This window comes from Misgurnus anguillicaudatus, chromosome 25 (genome assembly GCF_027580225.2).
Source record: "Misgurnus anguillicaudatus chromosome 25, ASM2758022v2, whole genome shotgun sequence".
In the NCBI taxonomy this organism is placed as follows: domain Eukaryota; kingdom Metazoa; phylum Chordata; class Actinopteri; order Cypriniformes; family Cobitidae; genus Misgurnus; species Misgurnus anguillicaudatus.
Genome location: NC_073361.2, coordinates 1,734,015 through 1,752,562, shown reverse-complemented (window position 1 = coordinate 1,752,562; position 18,548 = coordinate 1,734,015). Strand labels below are relative to the sequence as shown.

Sequence of the window (18,548 nt, the reverse complement as noted above, 5' to 3'; positions counted from 1 at the left end):
CTGCTTTTTGCCTACTATGTAGTATGGCAGTATGCGGTTTCGGATTCAGCCAATGTCTCTTATTTTAAAGTCTTGTCATTGTCTGCCATGTTTTGTAGTCTTTTGTAATTCTTTTGTTCATTGGTCCTTGTGTTGATTGTTTCCCAGGTGTGTTATGTTATCTTGTTAACCAACACATCCTCACCCCATGTCGTCAATATTTGACGACACTTGACCATTCGTCAATATGTGACGGGGAGGGTAGACGAACTGGGGACTTCAATACTATTACGTCCGTTGCATTCTCTTTCCTATTTTCTTACCATTATCGCGTCGGTTTGGGGTTAGATTACGCAAAATTAAACAGTGTACGCGAAATTAAACAGTTGTCACCTGGCGTTGGGGTTAGAGTTAGGTTTGGGTAGGGATGTCATTATGTAAATCTAACCCTAAACCGACGCGAAAATGGTAAGAAAATAGGAAAGAGAATGCAACGGACGTAATAGTATTGAAGTCCCCAGTTTGTCAAAAAATGACGCGAAAGGTATACCCTCCCCGTCACATATTGACGAATGGTCAAGTGTCGTCAAATATTGACGACATGGGGTGAGGATTGGTTGTGTTAACCCATGTGTATATCACCCCAGCGTTTCAGTTGTCTTGTGTCAGTCATTGAATGTATCTGTAATGGTTTGATTCTCGTGTCTGTGTTATGTGATACCATTTTCTGGATTACTTTGCTTCTGTTTGTCTTCCTTGTTTTGATTTGAATGATTAAATGTCTGCACATGGATCCGCTGCCTCTATCACCTTCATTACACACAGGTAGACAGACCTACTTCTCAAACATTATAATCAACCACATAAACAAGCCTTGCACCCTTTTTGCTACTGTAGACTCAAAAAAAACCCAAAATCAAATCAAGTGAAATGCTCTCTGACAACAAATGCAATGAGTTTGACACCTTTTCTCTGAGAAGATCAGTAATATCATGGTGATCAAAATGAACTTTTACTCTTATTGTTTGTTGCCTGCCCCAACCTCCTGCCTGGTTTGTTATTTACACTTGTTCTCTGCCTGCCTCGACCATTGCTTCTGCTTATGTTTATGACTGTTTGTTGCCTGCCACGATCAAAGTCTGTGTATACAAACCTTTTTATTTATTGCCTGCGACTATCACAGTTGACCATTTCTGTGCATACATCTGTCTGTCGAACTTGACCTTGTGTTTAATAAAACAGCTCTGCACATAGATCCAACGCATCCTGAGTCTCAGTTACACTGTGTTAAAGTAAAATAATCATGCTGCCATTATTTTAAAGCAGGGGTGGGGAACCATGGGTTCTGGAGGGCCACTGTCCTGCAGAGATTGTTTCTCAATATGCATTCTTCAGGGATCTTGAGTCCTTGTGTTTTCGCTCTATTTCATCATTAACCGTCGAAGTACAATTCCAACTCATAAGAACGCAAGTACAGAGGACGCATGAAAATACCCAGTTGTGTTCTTGACAACGAGGATGCATCGGGTGCTGAAATCACTTTACGCCCAGAAGTCATTGCGGCAAAACAATGGCGGAGGTCAGGTGACCAACATGAAGATCGCACACATCTCAATTCTCACAAGTGCGTTCTGTGTTCTCGTGACTTTCTAAGTTCGTTCTTCCAAGGTCACCTGGCAAGACCGATCTCCATGAGAACGCAAGTCCGTTCTTTGCGTTCTTGAAATTGAGAAACAGCCAGAGTTTAGTTTCAACCCTTATTAAACACACCTGCCTTTCATTTCCAAGTAATCCTGAAGACTTTGATTTGATTTTTCAGGTGTTTTTAATTAGGGTTGGAACTAAACTCTGCAGGACAGTGACCTTCCAGGACCAGGATTCCCCACCCAAACTCCTTTTTTTTTTGTGGCATTTGTGGCATTAAACTTCACTACTTGCATGTTTCTCATAAGTAAAAATTGTTTATAAAGAATGTTTTTTCAATCAATTTAGGAGAATGAAGTTAACTTTACGTGGAAGAAAGGAAACCAATTTCAGTGTAATCTGTATATTATTAGTAGTTCACAAAAATAAATGTAAGTGTTTATGAAGTATAATTGGGTATTGGTGACTCATCTTTACTTAGAGGTTAACTTCTTATTACTGTGCACATGTGTATGTATGACAGGTGTAAGTGTGCAGCTAGAAAAAGAATATACATTTAATCGTTTGGAGACTTTATTTATCTACATAAATATATGCGCATCACAAATGTATATTACATAACTACAAATGCATAATAATGTATGGTTTATGTAACACATTATATATACAGTACATCTTATTCATTAAAATGATGATAGTTTTATCATTTTAATCAGTCTGATATGATTTTCTCAGTCAAGTATGTCTTAATTGGTCTTCAGTCTTCATATTGTGACAACATCATATGTTGCCCCATTGGCAAGATTGACAGGTTGTATAACCAATGGACCTTTGTTATTTTCTGCATCATTCATGTCTGGGTTAAAGTAGGCCAGCAAGTTCTCAGAAAAGCGATGTCCGCAAAAAGAATAAATATGAACCTTTGCAGTCGTATCATAAAACGAAACTCGTCCTTCTTCAAAATCTACAAATATGCCTAATATTTGTGGCCGAGTCCTCAGTGATAGTAGAACTGATTCATGATCACAGGCTCTGTATTCATTGCCATCTCTTAGACAAACTGCCCAATAGCCGTTGTCTGGGCTCAGTGTCACCAAACCCTTCCTGCTGACTGATTGTTTGGCCACTCCCAGATCCCATGCTGTTTTATTGGAGACGCTTATTTCCCAGTAACTCCTTCCTGTTGTGATGCGCTCTTTCGACAAGACACATGGTGCTGTGTCAAAACGCTGAACATTGCTTTGAACATTGCACTCCACATTGCCATCACACACACTTTTCCTGTCCGCAGACACCAGCAACCAGGGATTTGCTGTATCGGGGTCAAGGGTCATGTCCACTGAAGAAAGAGTATCAGGCAAGTAAGTGTTCTGTTCATTTTGTACTATTTTTTATTAGATTTCCTTAAAACTGTTAGAGATCTGTTTACCAAAAAAACTAAAACTCACAAAAACATTCTAGATCAGGGCTATTCAATTGGCGGCCCGCGGGCCAAACCCGGCCCCCAAGGTAATTTGATCCGGCCCTTTATGTAGTCTGTAAAAAAGACATCTCTAAAATAAATTTAGTAAGTTAGACAACAGGCCGTACAGTTACGAGTTGATGCGCGTGCATCTGTTTCATGCAGCATGAGCTGCAGAGCGCGTGTCACGTGACTGGTGCGAGCAGCTGTGTCACGTGATTATATTCGCGCTTTGGTCCACAAGTTCAAAGCGATCGCCTCCCCCGCTCGCGCCCGCATCTCAAGACGTGATAGCTGACAGTGGTGAGTTAAGAGACCGGACTCTATGGTTGTTTTAACTTTATTTGTTGTATTTTCAGCTTAAAACACTGCCTTTTCCGACAATTGTTGTCTGATATGTTTATGCTTATCCACAATGACATTAACGTTAGATAAAGGACACTCGTTGAAACGATTTTGTGAACTAGACAAAAAGATCCTGCCGTTTCTCCAAAATTCAAAGCAGACAAAGGCTCAAATATTATGCGAGTCATCGTTCTCACACAAGAATGCAATTAAAACGAGTTAATCGCCCATCGCTCACAGCCCAGCACCTGCACCACTGTATGCGTATCATGCTGACAAACATACACCTGATTTTACTGCTCTTGCGAAATCTAAAAAACATATTCTGTTTATTAGAAGGTAGCCTAATGTTTGCCAGTTATTAAGATGGCTGTTGTAGTTTAAATAGGGCTACTGTAATTAGCTTTTGACAAAAACAGCATAAAACAATTATGTTCCATATTATAAACTTTTTTGTTATGTGCACTGAAGTGAGTAAATGAGTTAAATTCTCAATGAGTGTGATATGGATCTTATTTACCCATTTAAATGTAGAATAAAGCTTACTTGGGCATCTTACTTATGTTGTTATGCAATTTTAAAATACAACGAACATGTCTGGATGTAGAAAAAGCCTACTTTGACATCTAACAATGCACTAATGTTGTTGAATGCAGTTTCAAAATACATGTTTGTAGAAAAAGCCTATTGTACAATGCACTGATTTTGTTGTTATGCAGTTTTAAAATACAACATGAATATGTTTAAATGTAGAAAAATTTAGTCATCATCACTGTTATATCTCCGGCCCCTCATTTAAGATACTTTTTATGAACTGGCCCCCACGACAAACTAATTGAATAGCCCTGTTCTAGATTGTGTAAATATTAATAATACTATATGGCAGGGCTATTCAATTAGTTTGTCGTGGGGGCCAGTTCATAAAAAGTATCTTAAATGAGGGGCCGGAGATATAACAGTGATCGCATAATATTTGAGCCTTTGTCTGCTTTGAATTTTGGAGAAACGGCAGGATCTTTTTGTCTAGTTCACAAAATCGTTTCAACGAGTTTTCTTTATCTAACGTTAATGTCATTGTGGATAAGCATAAACATATCAGACAACAATTGTCGGAAAAGGCAGTGTTTTAAGCTGAAAATACAACAAATAAAGTTAAAACAACCATAGAGTCCGGTCTCTTAACTCACCACTGTCTTTCAGCTATCGCGTCTTGAGACGCGGGCGCGAGCGGGGGAGGCGATCGCTTTGAACTTGTGGACAAAAGCGCGAATATAATCACGTGACACAGCTGCTCGCACCAGTCACGTGACTCGCGCTCTGCAGCTCATGCTGCATGAAACAGACACACGCGCATCAACTCGTAACTGTACGGCCCGTTGTCTAACTTACTAAATTTATTTTAGAGATGTCTTTTTTACAGACTACATAAAGGGCCGGATCAAATTACCTTGGGGGCCGGGTTTGGCCCGCGGGCCCCCAATTGAATAGCCCTGCTATATGGTTACAATACAGTAAAAGTGTTTTATAGAAGAATATTGATGTAACACTACCTGCATATTGGGATATTGCCTCAAGTTCTGTGGAGAAAAAACAATGAATATATTTCATTTTGCCATTGCTATTCTGTATTAATTAACGTTACCATATTATTAACAATATCAAGCATCTAACAAAATATTTTACAATTATAAGTTCTGGTAGAGTTATGCATATTTTTTTTCATTGTAACATGGTACATTTCAGTAAGGTGTTAATGTATTTTAAATTAATTTTTAAGCTCAAATTCTAATGTCTGTTTGCTTTTACTTAATATAAAGCATGACAAAGAGATAAAAACCTCTCTGTGTAGCGGTGTGTATTTGAGTCATGAGCAGCTCTTCTGTATCAGTCAGGGCTTCTCTCAGTGAACCCAGTCCTTGAGATGTTTGCGCACTGATCTCAGACCAGCTTTTACACTTAGGCACCATACTTGGGTTAGGAAATGACTGAGGAAAAATATATAGAAATATTGGTCATCACACTGCAGACTGAACTATCTGAATGTCACTAAATGTGTAAGAGTTAGAGAGAGACCTGTGTGGGACTTGTTTGAAGTGTAGTGAAATCCATACAGGTTATTAATGTATGTTGACAACACATTCTTTAAATAAATATGTTAAAGCACAGATGTATAACCTGTATGAGTTGGAGATGGTCTTCTGAAGATAAGAGTTTTATCAGCTCTGAGCGTTTACTGTTTAGCTGAGTGATCTCCATCTCCAGCTCTTTAATGAGTTTCTCCACCTGTGTCTCTGCTGTTTTCTGTTTTTGTTTCATGTTTTGGAGCAGTTCATTTTGGCGCCTCTCAATGAACTGCAGCAGGGAAGTGAAGACATCAATGGTGTATGACATCTCTTTATCTGTGTTCTCCTAACAAAATACAATAGACATTTTCAGTTCTCACAATCGAGCAAGAATCTTAAACATTCGTATTTTGAATGATGAATAAATGGGGTCAGTTGAAGGGTCGCTTTTGACCGGGCGATTTAATCCATACAGTCCATTAAATCCATATCAAGTGCTGCAGAAAAAAGCTATAACTGGCTCTGGATCAAGCGTAAGGACCCTATCTGGGCAGCGAGGTAGATGGTATGCGGTCAGGATTAGGCCAGACTCAGGGAAAAGGACGCCACTGCAATGCAAAGCCCATTAGGGAAGTAAAGAGTACGGCATGGAGGGGGGTGTACCTGGGACGTTGGGTACATTGTTGAGCCTTCTGGAGACGTGGGCTTCAAACAATGAAGCGTTGATGAAGCATGGTGCCCACCTGATGACTCCAATAACATACCTTACCCCTCCTTTTGTTACCATTCCATACCAACTGCTAGGAGCTTCCAACTAAGAGATTGAAACATCTATTTCTATTAGCTTTACTTACTAACACCGTGGGTTGCAGCTCTTTGCATATGAGCAAATTTAATATATAAGTAGACCTTCTTTTGCAGATACCTTTGCAATATCATCATATTAGCATATACAAGAAATTATTGATAAATAAATAATAGAAATTAAACAATGTGTTTTGTCTTTTGGTTCAATGTTGTCATGCTCAAATGTGAATGAATTGTTTGTTGTCTCTTACTTTGCTTAGTTTTAGAGAGTGCTTGAGTTCCTCCGCTTTAATTCGTCTCTCCTTAATCATCATCTTAAGGTGCAACTGTGTCTTCAGTAACTGAGTCTATATAAAAGAGAGAGAACATTTTAAAAGTTTAGTCAAACACAGACAAGTTGATATTTTAGGATCCTAAGATTTGCTGACTATTTATTTTTACCTTCTTTACCCAGTGTGTCTTACCAAAAATAAATTTTTATAAAATCAAAAGTAAAATTTCAGGATGTCAATTAGAATAAGATGATAATGACTTCTCAATAATATGCTAATGAGAGAAAATGTGCCTAATTTTAATGCAAATATCATAATGAAAAATATCACGGTATAAAAAAATTACAATTTCCCCTCTCTGCCACTGTAATATTTTTTAAAATGATAGTTGTGCTGTGACAAGGAGAATCTTTAATAATTTGCTTTAGACCTGATCGTATGAATTTTCACTATACAGTACACTGATGAGCTAAACATCATCACCACCAAATATGCCAAATATGTTGTTGAATATGCTGCCAAAACAGAAAGTTTCACATACACACGACAACGCTTTCAAAAAGATCCACTTTTACATGGATCCACAAAAATGACTAAAAATGCTCTATAATGTGTGCCAGCCAGGCCAGTAGATGGCGATGTTTAATTTGTAAAGAAACACTACATGCCTGCACACATAAACATTGGCTGCGTCCGAAAACTCTAAATTGCTGCCTTCTGAGGCAGCTTTCCAAGGCAGGAAGGCATCAAGGCATGTCCGAATTCAATGTTTGGTTTACTTCCTGTCTCCTGAGATACCTATGCGTGGACGTACATTAAGAATGTGATTGGTCGAGTCCGGTCGAGTTCGAGAAAATAAAATGGCGGCCAAGGACGCGACTGGACCACCAATTTAGTGTAAATAAAGGTAGATTTTCACTTTTTACACCTTTTAATTGCATTTCTAGCGAGAAATTAGTATTGTAGTTTTCAAATATGTAATTAGTTATCACAAAGGCGCTCTCTGTTTAAATTTCAAACACGCTGCCTTTGAAGTGTGTCCGAAAGTCTTTTTCTGAGCTGCCTTCATACCTCCGAAGTCATTTCCTCATGAGGCAGCGAGGCAACGAGTCACTGCCTTGAGTTTTCGGACGCAGCGAGTATTCACAGAGTTATAAATACCAACAATGAAGACGAAAAAGCATAAAGCAGATTTGTTTAGATTGACAATGAGGTAGGTGTTTTACTGCAACCCAGATAGCAACAGAATATCCCGGACCGCCCCAGAGTCTATCGTTATCAGGGAATTTGTAAACTTTGCTTGAGAAGCATTAAAATGCTCAGTATACACAGTCCTATAGACTGCTGTTGTTTCAGGTACAATAGATGATCTATAGCCATAGCACACGACTACGAGAGTAATAGTGTGTTTGTTCAAAACTGTTTTCCAGTCACAAATATGTGATCGTATGGCACTGAGGGAATATTGCACGGCTGGAACAGCCTCTCATCCAATCAAATTCAAGAACTGAATTTGTATTAACACCTGCACATTACGTCACCGTTATTACAGATTCACATTTAGTTTCGTTTACATTGAAATGATAAGGCGCTGTTATCAAAAACTTCAAAGGTTCATGTTTTCAGGACCAAGTTCCTTTAGATTAGGACAGGGATTATCAGGAACCCTGTATGAGATACTCTGACCAGTCATAACAAATTGGCCCTTGTCAAAGTCACTCAGATCCTCATTTGTGCCCATTTCTCCTGCGTCAAACATGCTGAATACGAAAACTGAGTGTTTGCTTACTATCTAATGTGTTCAGACCTTGTTAGGAGATGATCAGTGATATTCACTTCACCAGTGACTGGTTATTATAATGTTTTGGCCCATTAGTGTATGTGGTAATATTGATTGCAGAGCTAATCACTGTACAGTATATAACAGTGAATTAAAAGTTATTTCCAGTAGTCTATTCTCTTAGTTCAGGCCCGGCTGCAGGATGAAATGACTGAGGGGGCATGTGAAATTGTTGAGGGGGCTTAACTTTATACCAACAATGATACACTGAGATCTTGCTTTGGAAAGACATATTTTTAAATGCAGCGCTCCATAAAACACTCCATATGCAACTGCACAGCACAGGTAACCAGAAACTCACAAATGATGATAGATCATGAGATATTATTTGATAGACTAGTAAATGTGGATTAAGGATGTTTAAAATCAATCAGGACATGCATGGATTAAATCAGCATATTTGCAAAGGTTTATTTCTCCACATATACATTAAAATTAGCAGGGTTAGAGTGGCGACCTCATCGCCCATCCTGAGACGAAAATCAAAGGATGCAATCAGCCAAGTCATGCGCATGACGTAAAAATGCGATCGGCTGTGCAGGGCTAGTAACCCGCATGGCTTAAACAAAATTACTCCGAAAGTCACAAAAGAAGTACCCATTCCGGGCAACAAACCGTCTTCGTCGTGTCGCTGTGCGAATAACTCGCTCATGACGGTGTATACACCCGACAATGCAGCGATAACAGAGGACAACAAAAATACCACAGACTCAGCATCCCATCGCCACTTCTCCCACCGTAAAACAACCAATGTAGCAACATACAATGTACGAACGCTACGCAGAATAAACAAAGAAGGTAAACTCTCAACACCTGAAACACTCAAACAATCAGAAAGATTTCATCAGCTCATCCATGGCTGTGAAGATAAAAATATAGATATTGTAGCAGTACAAGAGCATAGACTATCAGCTTCAGACAACATCATTACCTATACAGAAACCTACAACAATAAAGAATGGCGATTCGACTACTGCTCAGCAACAAAAACATCTCAGGGAAATCATGTCGGAGGAATCGGCCTTCTTACAAACAGTGAAGTAGCCAAAACCATGACATCAACAACTAAGGTTTCAAACAGAATAATGAAAGCTAATTTCGCTGGCAATCCATTAACAACTGTCATTGTTGCATACGCACCAACTGAAGAAAAGCCAAAAGCAGAGAAAGATGAGTTCTATGCCAAGTTGTTAAAGTGTGCACAAGAAGTACCACCACACAATATGCTTGTCATCGCAGGTGACTTCAACGCAAGAATCGGCCTTGACAGCAGCATATCGAACCCGAGAGCAGTAGGCAAACATGCCCTACACGAGAAGACGAATGACAATGGCACTAGACTTGTAGAGTTCTGCGAGACAACAAACACGAGATCTGCACAGTTCAGATTCCCACACAAGAAGTCTAGAATCTGGACGTGGCAACCCGACATTAACAGAAAGAAAAACGACAACAAAAATCGAGCACAACTTGATCACATACTTATAAGAGGAAAATGGGCAAACTCAGTGAAGAACATTCGAGCATATAATACAGTAGATGTCGGCTCAGATCACCGCATAGTCAACGCCCAAATAAGAGTCAGTCTGCGCGCACCAGTCGAAAATAAGAACAAGAGGCCAAAATACGACTGGAGTAAGCTAAAAGAGAATAATGAGCTACAAAACAAATATGCGATCACAATCAAAAACCGCTTCAGCGTGCTAAGTGAAGACGAACAAGACGTACAAACTAAATATGACCACTTTGTAGCTACCATCGAAAACGCGGCTAAATCAACAGTCGGTCTTATCAAGAAAAAAGCCCCTAAAAACTGGGTCTCAAGCCGAACAACAAATTTACTCGACCAACGAAACCGAGCCAAACGAGACCGAAAAGAAAAGCAAGAGTGCCATGATCTAAATCAAAAGCTTCTCGAGTCTTACCAGCAGGACAGGATCGCCTTCCTATCAGAGAAACTTGAGCGTCTCAAGGAAGCGGCGAAAGCAAACAGGTTACAAACCACATGGGAAGTTATCAATGAGATCAGCGGCAAAACAAAATCAATAAACAAGCATAAAATGAAGAAAACAGATGGTAGTGACATCAATTCTCCTAAGGAACTGCTAGACGAGTGGCAAAATTACTTCAAAACTTTACTGAACAACGAAACAATCACGGAACATCTACACATCGAGCCAGCTACCAGAGACTTAGAGATCGATATAGGCCCATTCACGTTTGACGAAGTCAAAATGGCTGTAGACGAACTCAAAAATGGCAAATCACCAGGTGTCGACTACCCCATTACCGCCGAAGCTCTCAAATACGGAGGCCATCACGCAGTCAGACAGCTGTGCAACATATGCAATGATGTCTACATGCAAGAAAAAGCACCAGAGCAATTCACCACTAGTCTCATTGTCCCATTGCCTAAGAAAGGCAATCTCACTTTGATGAATAACTATAGAGGGATCAGCCTGATGTCGATCGCAGCGAAAGTCTACAATAAAGTTCTCCTTAACCGAATAAGAAAACCAGTAGACGCTATCATGAGAAAGAACCAAGCAGGATTTCGAAGAGGAAGAGGATGCACTGAACAAGTTCACATTCTTAGACGAATAATCGAGGGTGCCATCGACAAGAACCTAGACCTCTACATCATATTCGTTGACTTTAAGAAAGCGTTCGACTCGCTCATACGAAACGTCATGTTCGACATCTTGCGACACTACGGAATTCCTGAAAAAACCGTAAGAGCTATTCGCACTATCTACAACAACTCAAAAAGTCAAGTATTGGTCGAGGGCAAGCTATCAGAACAGTTCAACATCTCAACTGGCGTTCTTCAAGGAGACACGCTAGCTCCCTTTCTATTCATCATCGTCATAGACTTCACCCTAAAGAAATCAGAACAAGAGCATGCAACATCAACGGGCTCACATGGCTTCACGACGAATCTATCAAGATCATCGAGATATCCAGCCACTTCACTGTTCGACCTCGATTTTGCCGACGACATTGCGCTGCTTGAGGGCGGCGACAACAACAAGCAGCAAAATCTAGAAAAATCGCAAGCTCAACTTCAAACAACAGCAAAGTGGGCTAGACGAGTAGGACTTGAGGTCAACATTAAAAAGACGGAAGCATTTAGTAACCAAGAGCTTGCCGGGCCAGAGATGCCGATCAACTTACATCAATTCATTGAACTCAATGGACAAAAAATCGAATGGACAAAAGACTTCAAGTATCTTGGCTCTTACATCGCGTCGAGCGAAACAGATATCAGAGCACGAAAAGGACAAGCGTGGGGAGCATTCTGGAAAATGAAGGATGTATTTCTATCAAAAACTCTTCCAATCAAACTCAAACTAAGCATCTTTGAAGCATCGTGCATCTCCATCCTCCTGTACGGCTGCGAAAGCTGGATCATCAACCAAAAAATGCAAAACTCACTCAATAGCTTTGCCACCAGTTGCTACAGAATTATGCTCGACATCAAGAAAATAGATAGAATAAGTAACCAAGCTGTATACGAAGCAGTCGAAAAGAACCAGCTTATTCTTCAAATCCAACAAAGACAGCTACGTTTCGTTGGCCACTCACTCAGAAGAGACCCAAACGACCAAATTAACAAATATGTGTTATATGCACCCGAAGAACGACATGGCAAACGAAGCAGAGGAAAGCCGCACACATTATATCACACATACATCGGCAAACTAATTAACAACGACATGCCACCAACCGCTGACGAGATGAGAAGAGCTGCTAGCAATCGAACAGAATGGAGAAAATTTGTGACCGACTGCAAACCCGTTTTGTTCGCAGCCGATTAATGATGATGAATGATTAGCAGGGTTCAGTATACCACATTATATATGTCCTATGTGATTTCCATTATAGACGAGAGTAGGCTATTCAACGGCACTAAACGTCTGCAATAAATATCCTAACATTATTTCTCAAAACGTTGACAAAAGTTATTTATATAACAGCAATGGACGTCACATATTGACATACATTTCCACATATAACTTAACATAACAGCATCATGAAATGAATAAACAGAGAAGGGAGCATGATTGACGTGTAAATTGTATTATTATTACCGGAAAAACAGCAATATTACTGAAATAAACTCTGAGGTAGGCTAAATGCGCCAAACGTGCTGTTAACCGCAAGTTTAAATAAGCAATGAAAGTGGATAAAACATTATCTCGTAAAACTTTATATGACAAAAATTATATTTAAAGGAAATGTATATTCTTACAGTTATTCAAAGATGCACAAATTATTCCATATATTAATTCCTGTTTAAGAGCGTGTTCGTCTCTGGCCTCGCTCTGTTATGTAATAGCTGCTTGAAAGGTGCGCATCTCCGTCTTTCAAACAGGTATCATTATAACCTTTATAACAAAAGGTAAACTTTATAGTTGCTTCCACTGTGTTTGTCTGATATGAATAACACACGTCGCAAATTAATTATTATTTGAAAATAATATTTATTTATTATTTGCAAATTATTATCTTATTTGAATAGATTTTTATTGCTGCGTCCACAGACATGTAGACATCATTCGTTTTACAAACTAAATATAGGCCATTGTTTTACCAGTGCATGTGTATTTAAATGTCTGAAATCTAAAATAAACATTATGAGGTTGAAAACACTGCATTGATATATGACAGCGCTGAGCTCGTCCGTCTGGCTCAGTGCCAATCAACGCGAAAGACGTTTGAATCTGGCAGTAATATCACGTCACTTAACATTCTAAATCCCATATGAGGATAAGGTTAAATTATTATTTAACTCAAAAGGTTGAACATTTTATTTGTAATCATAAATACAAAAATGAAACAGAGGGGGCACAAATCAGATCTGAGGGGGCAATGCCCCCTTTTGCCCCCTCGTGGCGCCGGGCCTGTCTTAGTTTCATACATTTTCTCGTGGTTGGGCTGCTTCCAGTAGTGTATTCTTTTGTTTGAGCTTTTATCCAATCATATTCCAGCCATCATGTGTTGCAAGTATCAAGGAAATTTGCCTTGTTGGGGGCTTCAGAATCATCAGTGATGGTGCCTGTAGCTTCAAATGAATGACATGTTGCTTTAACCAATCAGATTTCGGTTGGCGGCTCAGGGCCATCGAGCAGATGTACAATAACGTTTACTCGTCCTTTGATTGAATGGACAAAGAGGGTACACCAAAGCGTTAAAACATGCACTACCAGCCAAAAGTGTCTAATGTTATAACAGTATGAATATAAGGTGTATTTTACATGTAAGTAAAGGGCATTTTACAGGAGACACCCACGATCGCAGATAGTTATCTAATGTTATAGCCTATGGCGGGTGTCTTTAAAGACGGTAAACACAATAAATCACAGGACAGTAAAAACAGCTGCCTATCAGTGTGTACAGAATCGATTTAAAATTATCTTTGGGTTTTATATCCGCAGTCTGCCGTGTATGAATGTAAAAGATATTTGACACGAGACACCTGTGCTTGCTTGCAGACATGAAACTAAAGATTTAAAGCATAGCATTCATTCTAGCTGCATGAGATATCTGTCTGTGATGCAATCATTACAATTAGAAATCACGCTACAATTAAAGGCCATACAGTACCTTTCTCTCTGCCCATTCTGTCTCCAGTGGTATAGTGTGATGTGTGTGGTGCTCTGTATTTGTGCACAGCACGCACACAACGGTTTGGTCATATCTGCAATAAAGCTCCAGGGGTCTTTCATGTATCCTGCAAATTCGTTTGTCCATTCTCCTCTGCGGCTCCACCAGTGTGTGTTTTGTGAACCTGGAGTTGTGTGAACTCACATGGACCTCACAGTATGAAGCCACACACTCCAGACATGATCTTTTGGCATGTGATGCCTTTTGTAACGGGCACATGTCACATAAAATGTTGTCTGAGGTTACTGGAAGTTGCTCCAATGACCTCTGACCCCTCTGCTTACGGATCTGTTCAGCCATCTCACGAGCGAAAGAATTTTCACAAAATGCTGGTGTTTTTTGGAAAACTGTTGAGCATTTGGGGCAATGGGAGGCACCGGATGCCGTCCACTGTGCCAGAACACATGACTGGCAAAAAGTATGACCACATGGGAGAGAAACAGGTTGGGTAAACACATCCAGACACACAGAGCACTGGAACAACTCATCTGACAGCAGGGGGGTAGATGATGACATCACTGAAGAAAAAAACATATTGACATCATTTTAGTGGATGACATCAACTTATACAAACATACAGAACATACAGTTAAAGTATTTGGTTCTGATGCTGTCAAATCAAACTAAACATCTGAACAGTAATGATTACACATACAGTTGCTTAGTGTAAACAGGGAAACACATTATTAACTTAATAAAAACAATTCAAACAATCACAGAAATTCTACTGGTTTCCATTAAAATACCACTAGGAACAAATAGCTTTTACCATTAAAACCACTATAAAAGAACTTTTTTAGTGTGATTTGGGACATATATCCCAATAGGATTTAATGGTACCACCAATGGAACCCAACACATACCAGGAGTGCTTAGCTAAGTTGCTATGTAAGCACTAGTGATGCAACAATACAGTTAGTCCACAGTTCAATAAATAACTAGGTTTTTTACCCTATCATCATAGCTTCGGTTCTGATGATATATCCTATTAAAGTGTTTTTTACATGATTCTATGCCATGATGACAGGAACAGTGACATGTTAAAAAAGAAAAAAAAAATGGTTTTAAATGTAGTTCTAAACATAGGTTTGGGGGGAGTCTAAACATTCAGGCCTGTCAATCATCATCATCATCATGGGTGTATGTAAGGCAGCCTTCAGGCTTCCTCCTCCCATCTCCTCCTTTACTCTCTCTTTCTTCATCTTTGCAGTTCTGTTGCAGGGGGTTGAACTTGGGGCTCGAGCCCCAGCCTCAGGTTTGCTCTTTTTGAAGGTTCAGAGCTTAGGTACAGAGCTCCCTTCAAGGACAGCAAGCCAAGTTCGTTTACCATTAATCATTAAGACCTGAATGTGCAGGCAAACTAGTGAATTGCAATTAATTTTTTTACATAAATGCAAAAATCTACTTTTGAGAATGTTTGAAAATAAACATACATGAAAACATAAATTGTCCATTTTAAATAAATATTCTTATACCTTGATTTCTTTGAGTGTGTGGATTGCATGGGCTGTTACTAACATCTGGTGAAAATGTCAATTGCACCTTTAGAAATATTTTACTGTACCTGAGAAAAATGGTGACGTGTTCATACCTTATTGATTCTTTATGATAGTATGGATGTTTACATTACAAATTACAAATTTAAATTTGCAACTGATATCCACAAAGGGGTGCTTGACTAACTTGCTACACTTTCTAAAATCCTCTGTTTGTTTTACAGTAACCAGGAGTTTTTGCTTTTTGTTCTTACTGTACTGCTTTAACACTCATTCAAGCAAAATATGACTGAACTGTATATGCACTACACTGTACAAATGCAGCATTTTGTCAAATCAACATATACTTTTATGTTATTTAAAGTATAAAGTTAAACAAATTCAACTATTTTTATAAGTTATGTCAACTTATCACTAGTTAAAACTTTAAAAATAGTGGGTTGAAGTGACTTGCAAAACCAAGTTGCTTTAACTTCATGCTGAACTTGAAGCTTTGCTTTAACAACCAAATGTCTACATGTCCGATATTCTACAATACTCTATTCTAGTATTTATTTGCGTTATATTATAACACAAACATAATATATAATAATATATAAGTCATTTGTAAATACACGATGGCAGACAACAAACAAACCAGGCCAGCTAACCAATCAGATAAGACTAAGCATTTCAAAAGCGGGAGAGGCTTTAAAGAGACAGGAGCTACGACAGAGCATTTCAGTCAGAGGGTGAAAAGGGTGCTGCATTAATGTACAGTTTGAGAAAAAATAATGTGTTTTTAAACTTTAAATCAATGCATTCTATATGACTCCAAAAAAGAACTTAAAAATAATAGGGCTGTTCAGTAGTTTTTATTTTATTTACTTAGTAATCAAAGGACAGTACAAGCACAAAGCAATGTAGGCATGAATTCACTCAATACAATACAATACAATACAATACAATAGATTAAACAGCCTTTGTGTCTGATTCATGGGTGTGTATTCTTTCTACTTTTTGTTATGTATATACTATTGCACTTTTTGGAAATGTAAAATCTTAGAATATGCCTAAGTTTCTTGTGACTAATCATGTTTTCATTATTGTTATGTTCACAGTTTCATCTTGTTGCCTTATCGCTAAACATTCACTGAGAGTTCAAAGTCCACTAGAGTCAGATTTACAGTATACTACACTCTGGTTTCCATAAGAAATACAAGGTTATTTCAATGAGTACACATAACTAAATAATGAGTCAAATGTAATCTCACATATAGTATCAGTATCTGTACTTGTATGTGTTTCTTTAAGTCTAATAATATGTATGTTATCTTACCTGTCTGAAAGAGAGGTGTGTTTCAGTCAGGAGGAACTAAAGCAAAGTGCTCACCAGCAGCTGAATGACAATTGTAAATGGGTTTGACATTCAGTCCCACCTCTTTTGGCAGGGATGGGATAAAACTCCTGAGTTAACCCTTTCAGCAACAAGTCTAGTCTAGTGGTTACATTAGTTTAATTTTTGTAATTGCAGAGGTTTTTATTTGTCTTGTATTTGTGCATCAACCCTAAACTTCTGTGGTTCCTACAGAATATGGCAACATGCAGGTCATGTATTGTACCTTTCGGGAGCTGAGCATTATGAATGGCTGATTTCAACATTAACTGAAGCTCCTGACTGAGATTTGCATGATTTTATGCTTTCCACTGCTTCCACGTGTCTGTCTGATTGAAAAAATAGACATAAACCAAAGAATCAGGATATAGACGATTTCATCAGACACATGCAGATTGCCACGGTTATGCTTCTAAACTGAAGTGAACTTCGGGTCTGTATTTATTTATTGGGTTTGGCTAGTGGCTAAACTGATCTCTGAAACAAATACCTTGTTGAAAATAAAATGTTTTGGTTTGCTAAAGATGAGGATAGACGACAAGAATGGATCTCAACTGTGCGGGAGGTTTGGCAGCCATTCAAGAATTCAAGGACCTGTAGCTAACATTGTATACATTCATTTTACCTAGTAATGATAGCTAAGTGTAATAGTTGATATGCGTTAGATATCATATATGGACGAAGGTAATTTACGTGCCATTTTTTCCCTTGTTATCAGAAATAAACTAATGTAAAAGGAATTAATTATATGTCTAAGTCTACTGGAAGTTGCGTTTAGTCCACAAAAGTCATTTGTTTATGTTGTTGCTACTGAAACTGTCTATCGAACACACACATTGTCACAGTTCTCTAACTAAAAGACGACAAACAGGCAGGATTATAAAACTTACAGGACTTTAATCACGATAGACAGGATAACACAATGACAATGGTACATTCAGACGAGATCAGACAATGGACAGGAACATGAGGGCAAACTATAAAGGGTGAGTGATAATGACAAACAGCTGAAACTAATGATGAGTGATTTACTAACACAGGTGAGACTAATTAAAGGTAACTAACACAAAGATGACCAACAATGAAAACAAACTAAACTGAACTAAAACCCTGACACACATATGCCGTTTCTAAATATGCATTCTTATGCGATCTTGCGTCCTCATGTTCTCACTCTACGTCACAGATGGGCAACTTCGGTCCTGGAGGGCCGGTGTCCTGCAGAGTTCAGCTCCAACTTGCCTCAGCACAAGAGATGCGCGGGTCAATGTATAAACAACCCGCACCCGACCGACTTTTTCAACTAACCCGTCCGCAACTTGGATCACAAAAATATAAATATTGTACCCGACTGCTCAGCACACCTGCCTAAAAGTTTGTAGTATGCCTAGTAAGACCTTAATTGGCTGATTCAGGTGTGCTAAATTATGGTTGGAGCAAAACTCTGCAGGACACCGGCCCTCTAGGACAGAAGTTGCCCATCCCTGCTCTACGTCATCACCAGCAAAAGAGTTCTTGTGTTCTTGATGAGGATGCATCGAATGCTGACTTGCGTGTTCATAAAACATGTTGATAAATATTGTAACTAATGGCATGTT

General features: G+C 38.9%; 1 protein-coding gene across 1 annotated transcript; it reads right to left on the bottom strand.

The window, feature by feature from the left end:
* Nucleotides 1-2,178: 2,178 nt before the first annotated feature.
* On the bottom strand, nt 2,179-16,958 carry btr33 (bloodthirsty-related gene family, member 33). Its single transcript, XM_055181780.2, has 7 exons — nt 16,894-16,958; nt 14,020-14,597; nt 6,552-6,647; nt 5,606-5,839; nt 5,268-5,415; nt 4,981-5,007; nt 2,179-2,962 (listed from the first exon to the last, which is right to left on the bottom strand). The coding sequence occupies exons 2-7, from the start codon at nt 14,593-14,595 to the stop codon at nt 2,388-2,390; spliced, it is 1,656 nt and encodes a 551-aa protein (XP_055037755.2). The 5' UTR covers nt 14,596-14,597; nt 16,894-16,958; the 3' UTR covers nt 2,179-2,387.
* Between the last annotated feature and the right edge of the window lie 1,590 nt (nt 16,959-18,548).

Bases quoted from the DNA above. Each gene is read 5' to 3' on its own strand.
- btr33 (XM_055181780.2), bottom strand. From the start codon at position 14,595: ATGTCATCATCTACCCCCCTGCTGTCAGATGAGTTGTTCCAGTGCTCT. The intron at 5,840-6,551 runs GTAAGAGACAAC...GTATTTTGTTAG, and splicing joins ACTCTCTAAAACTAAGCAAA to GAGAACACAGATAAAGAGAT. The intron at 2,963-4,980 runs GTAGTGTTACAT...CTCTTTCTTCAG, and splicing joins GGCAATATCCCAATATGCAG to TGGACATGACCCTTGACCCC.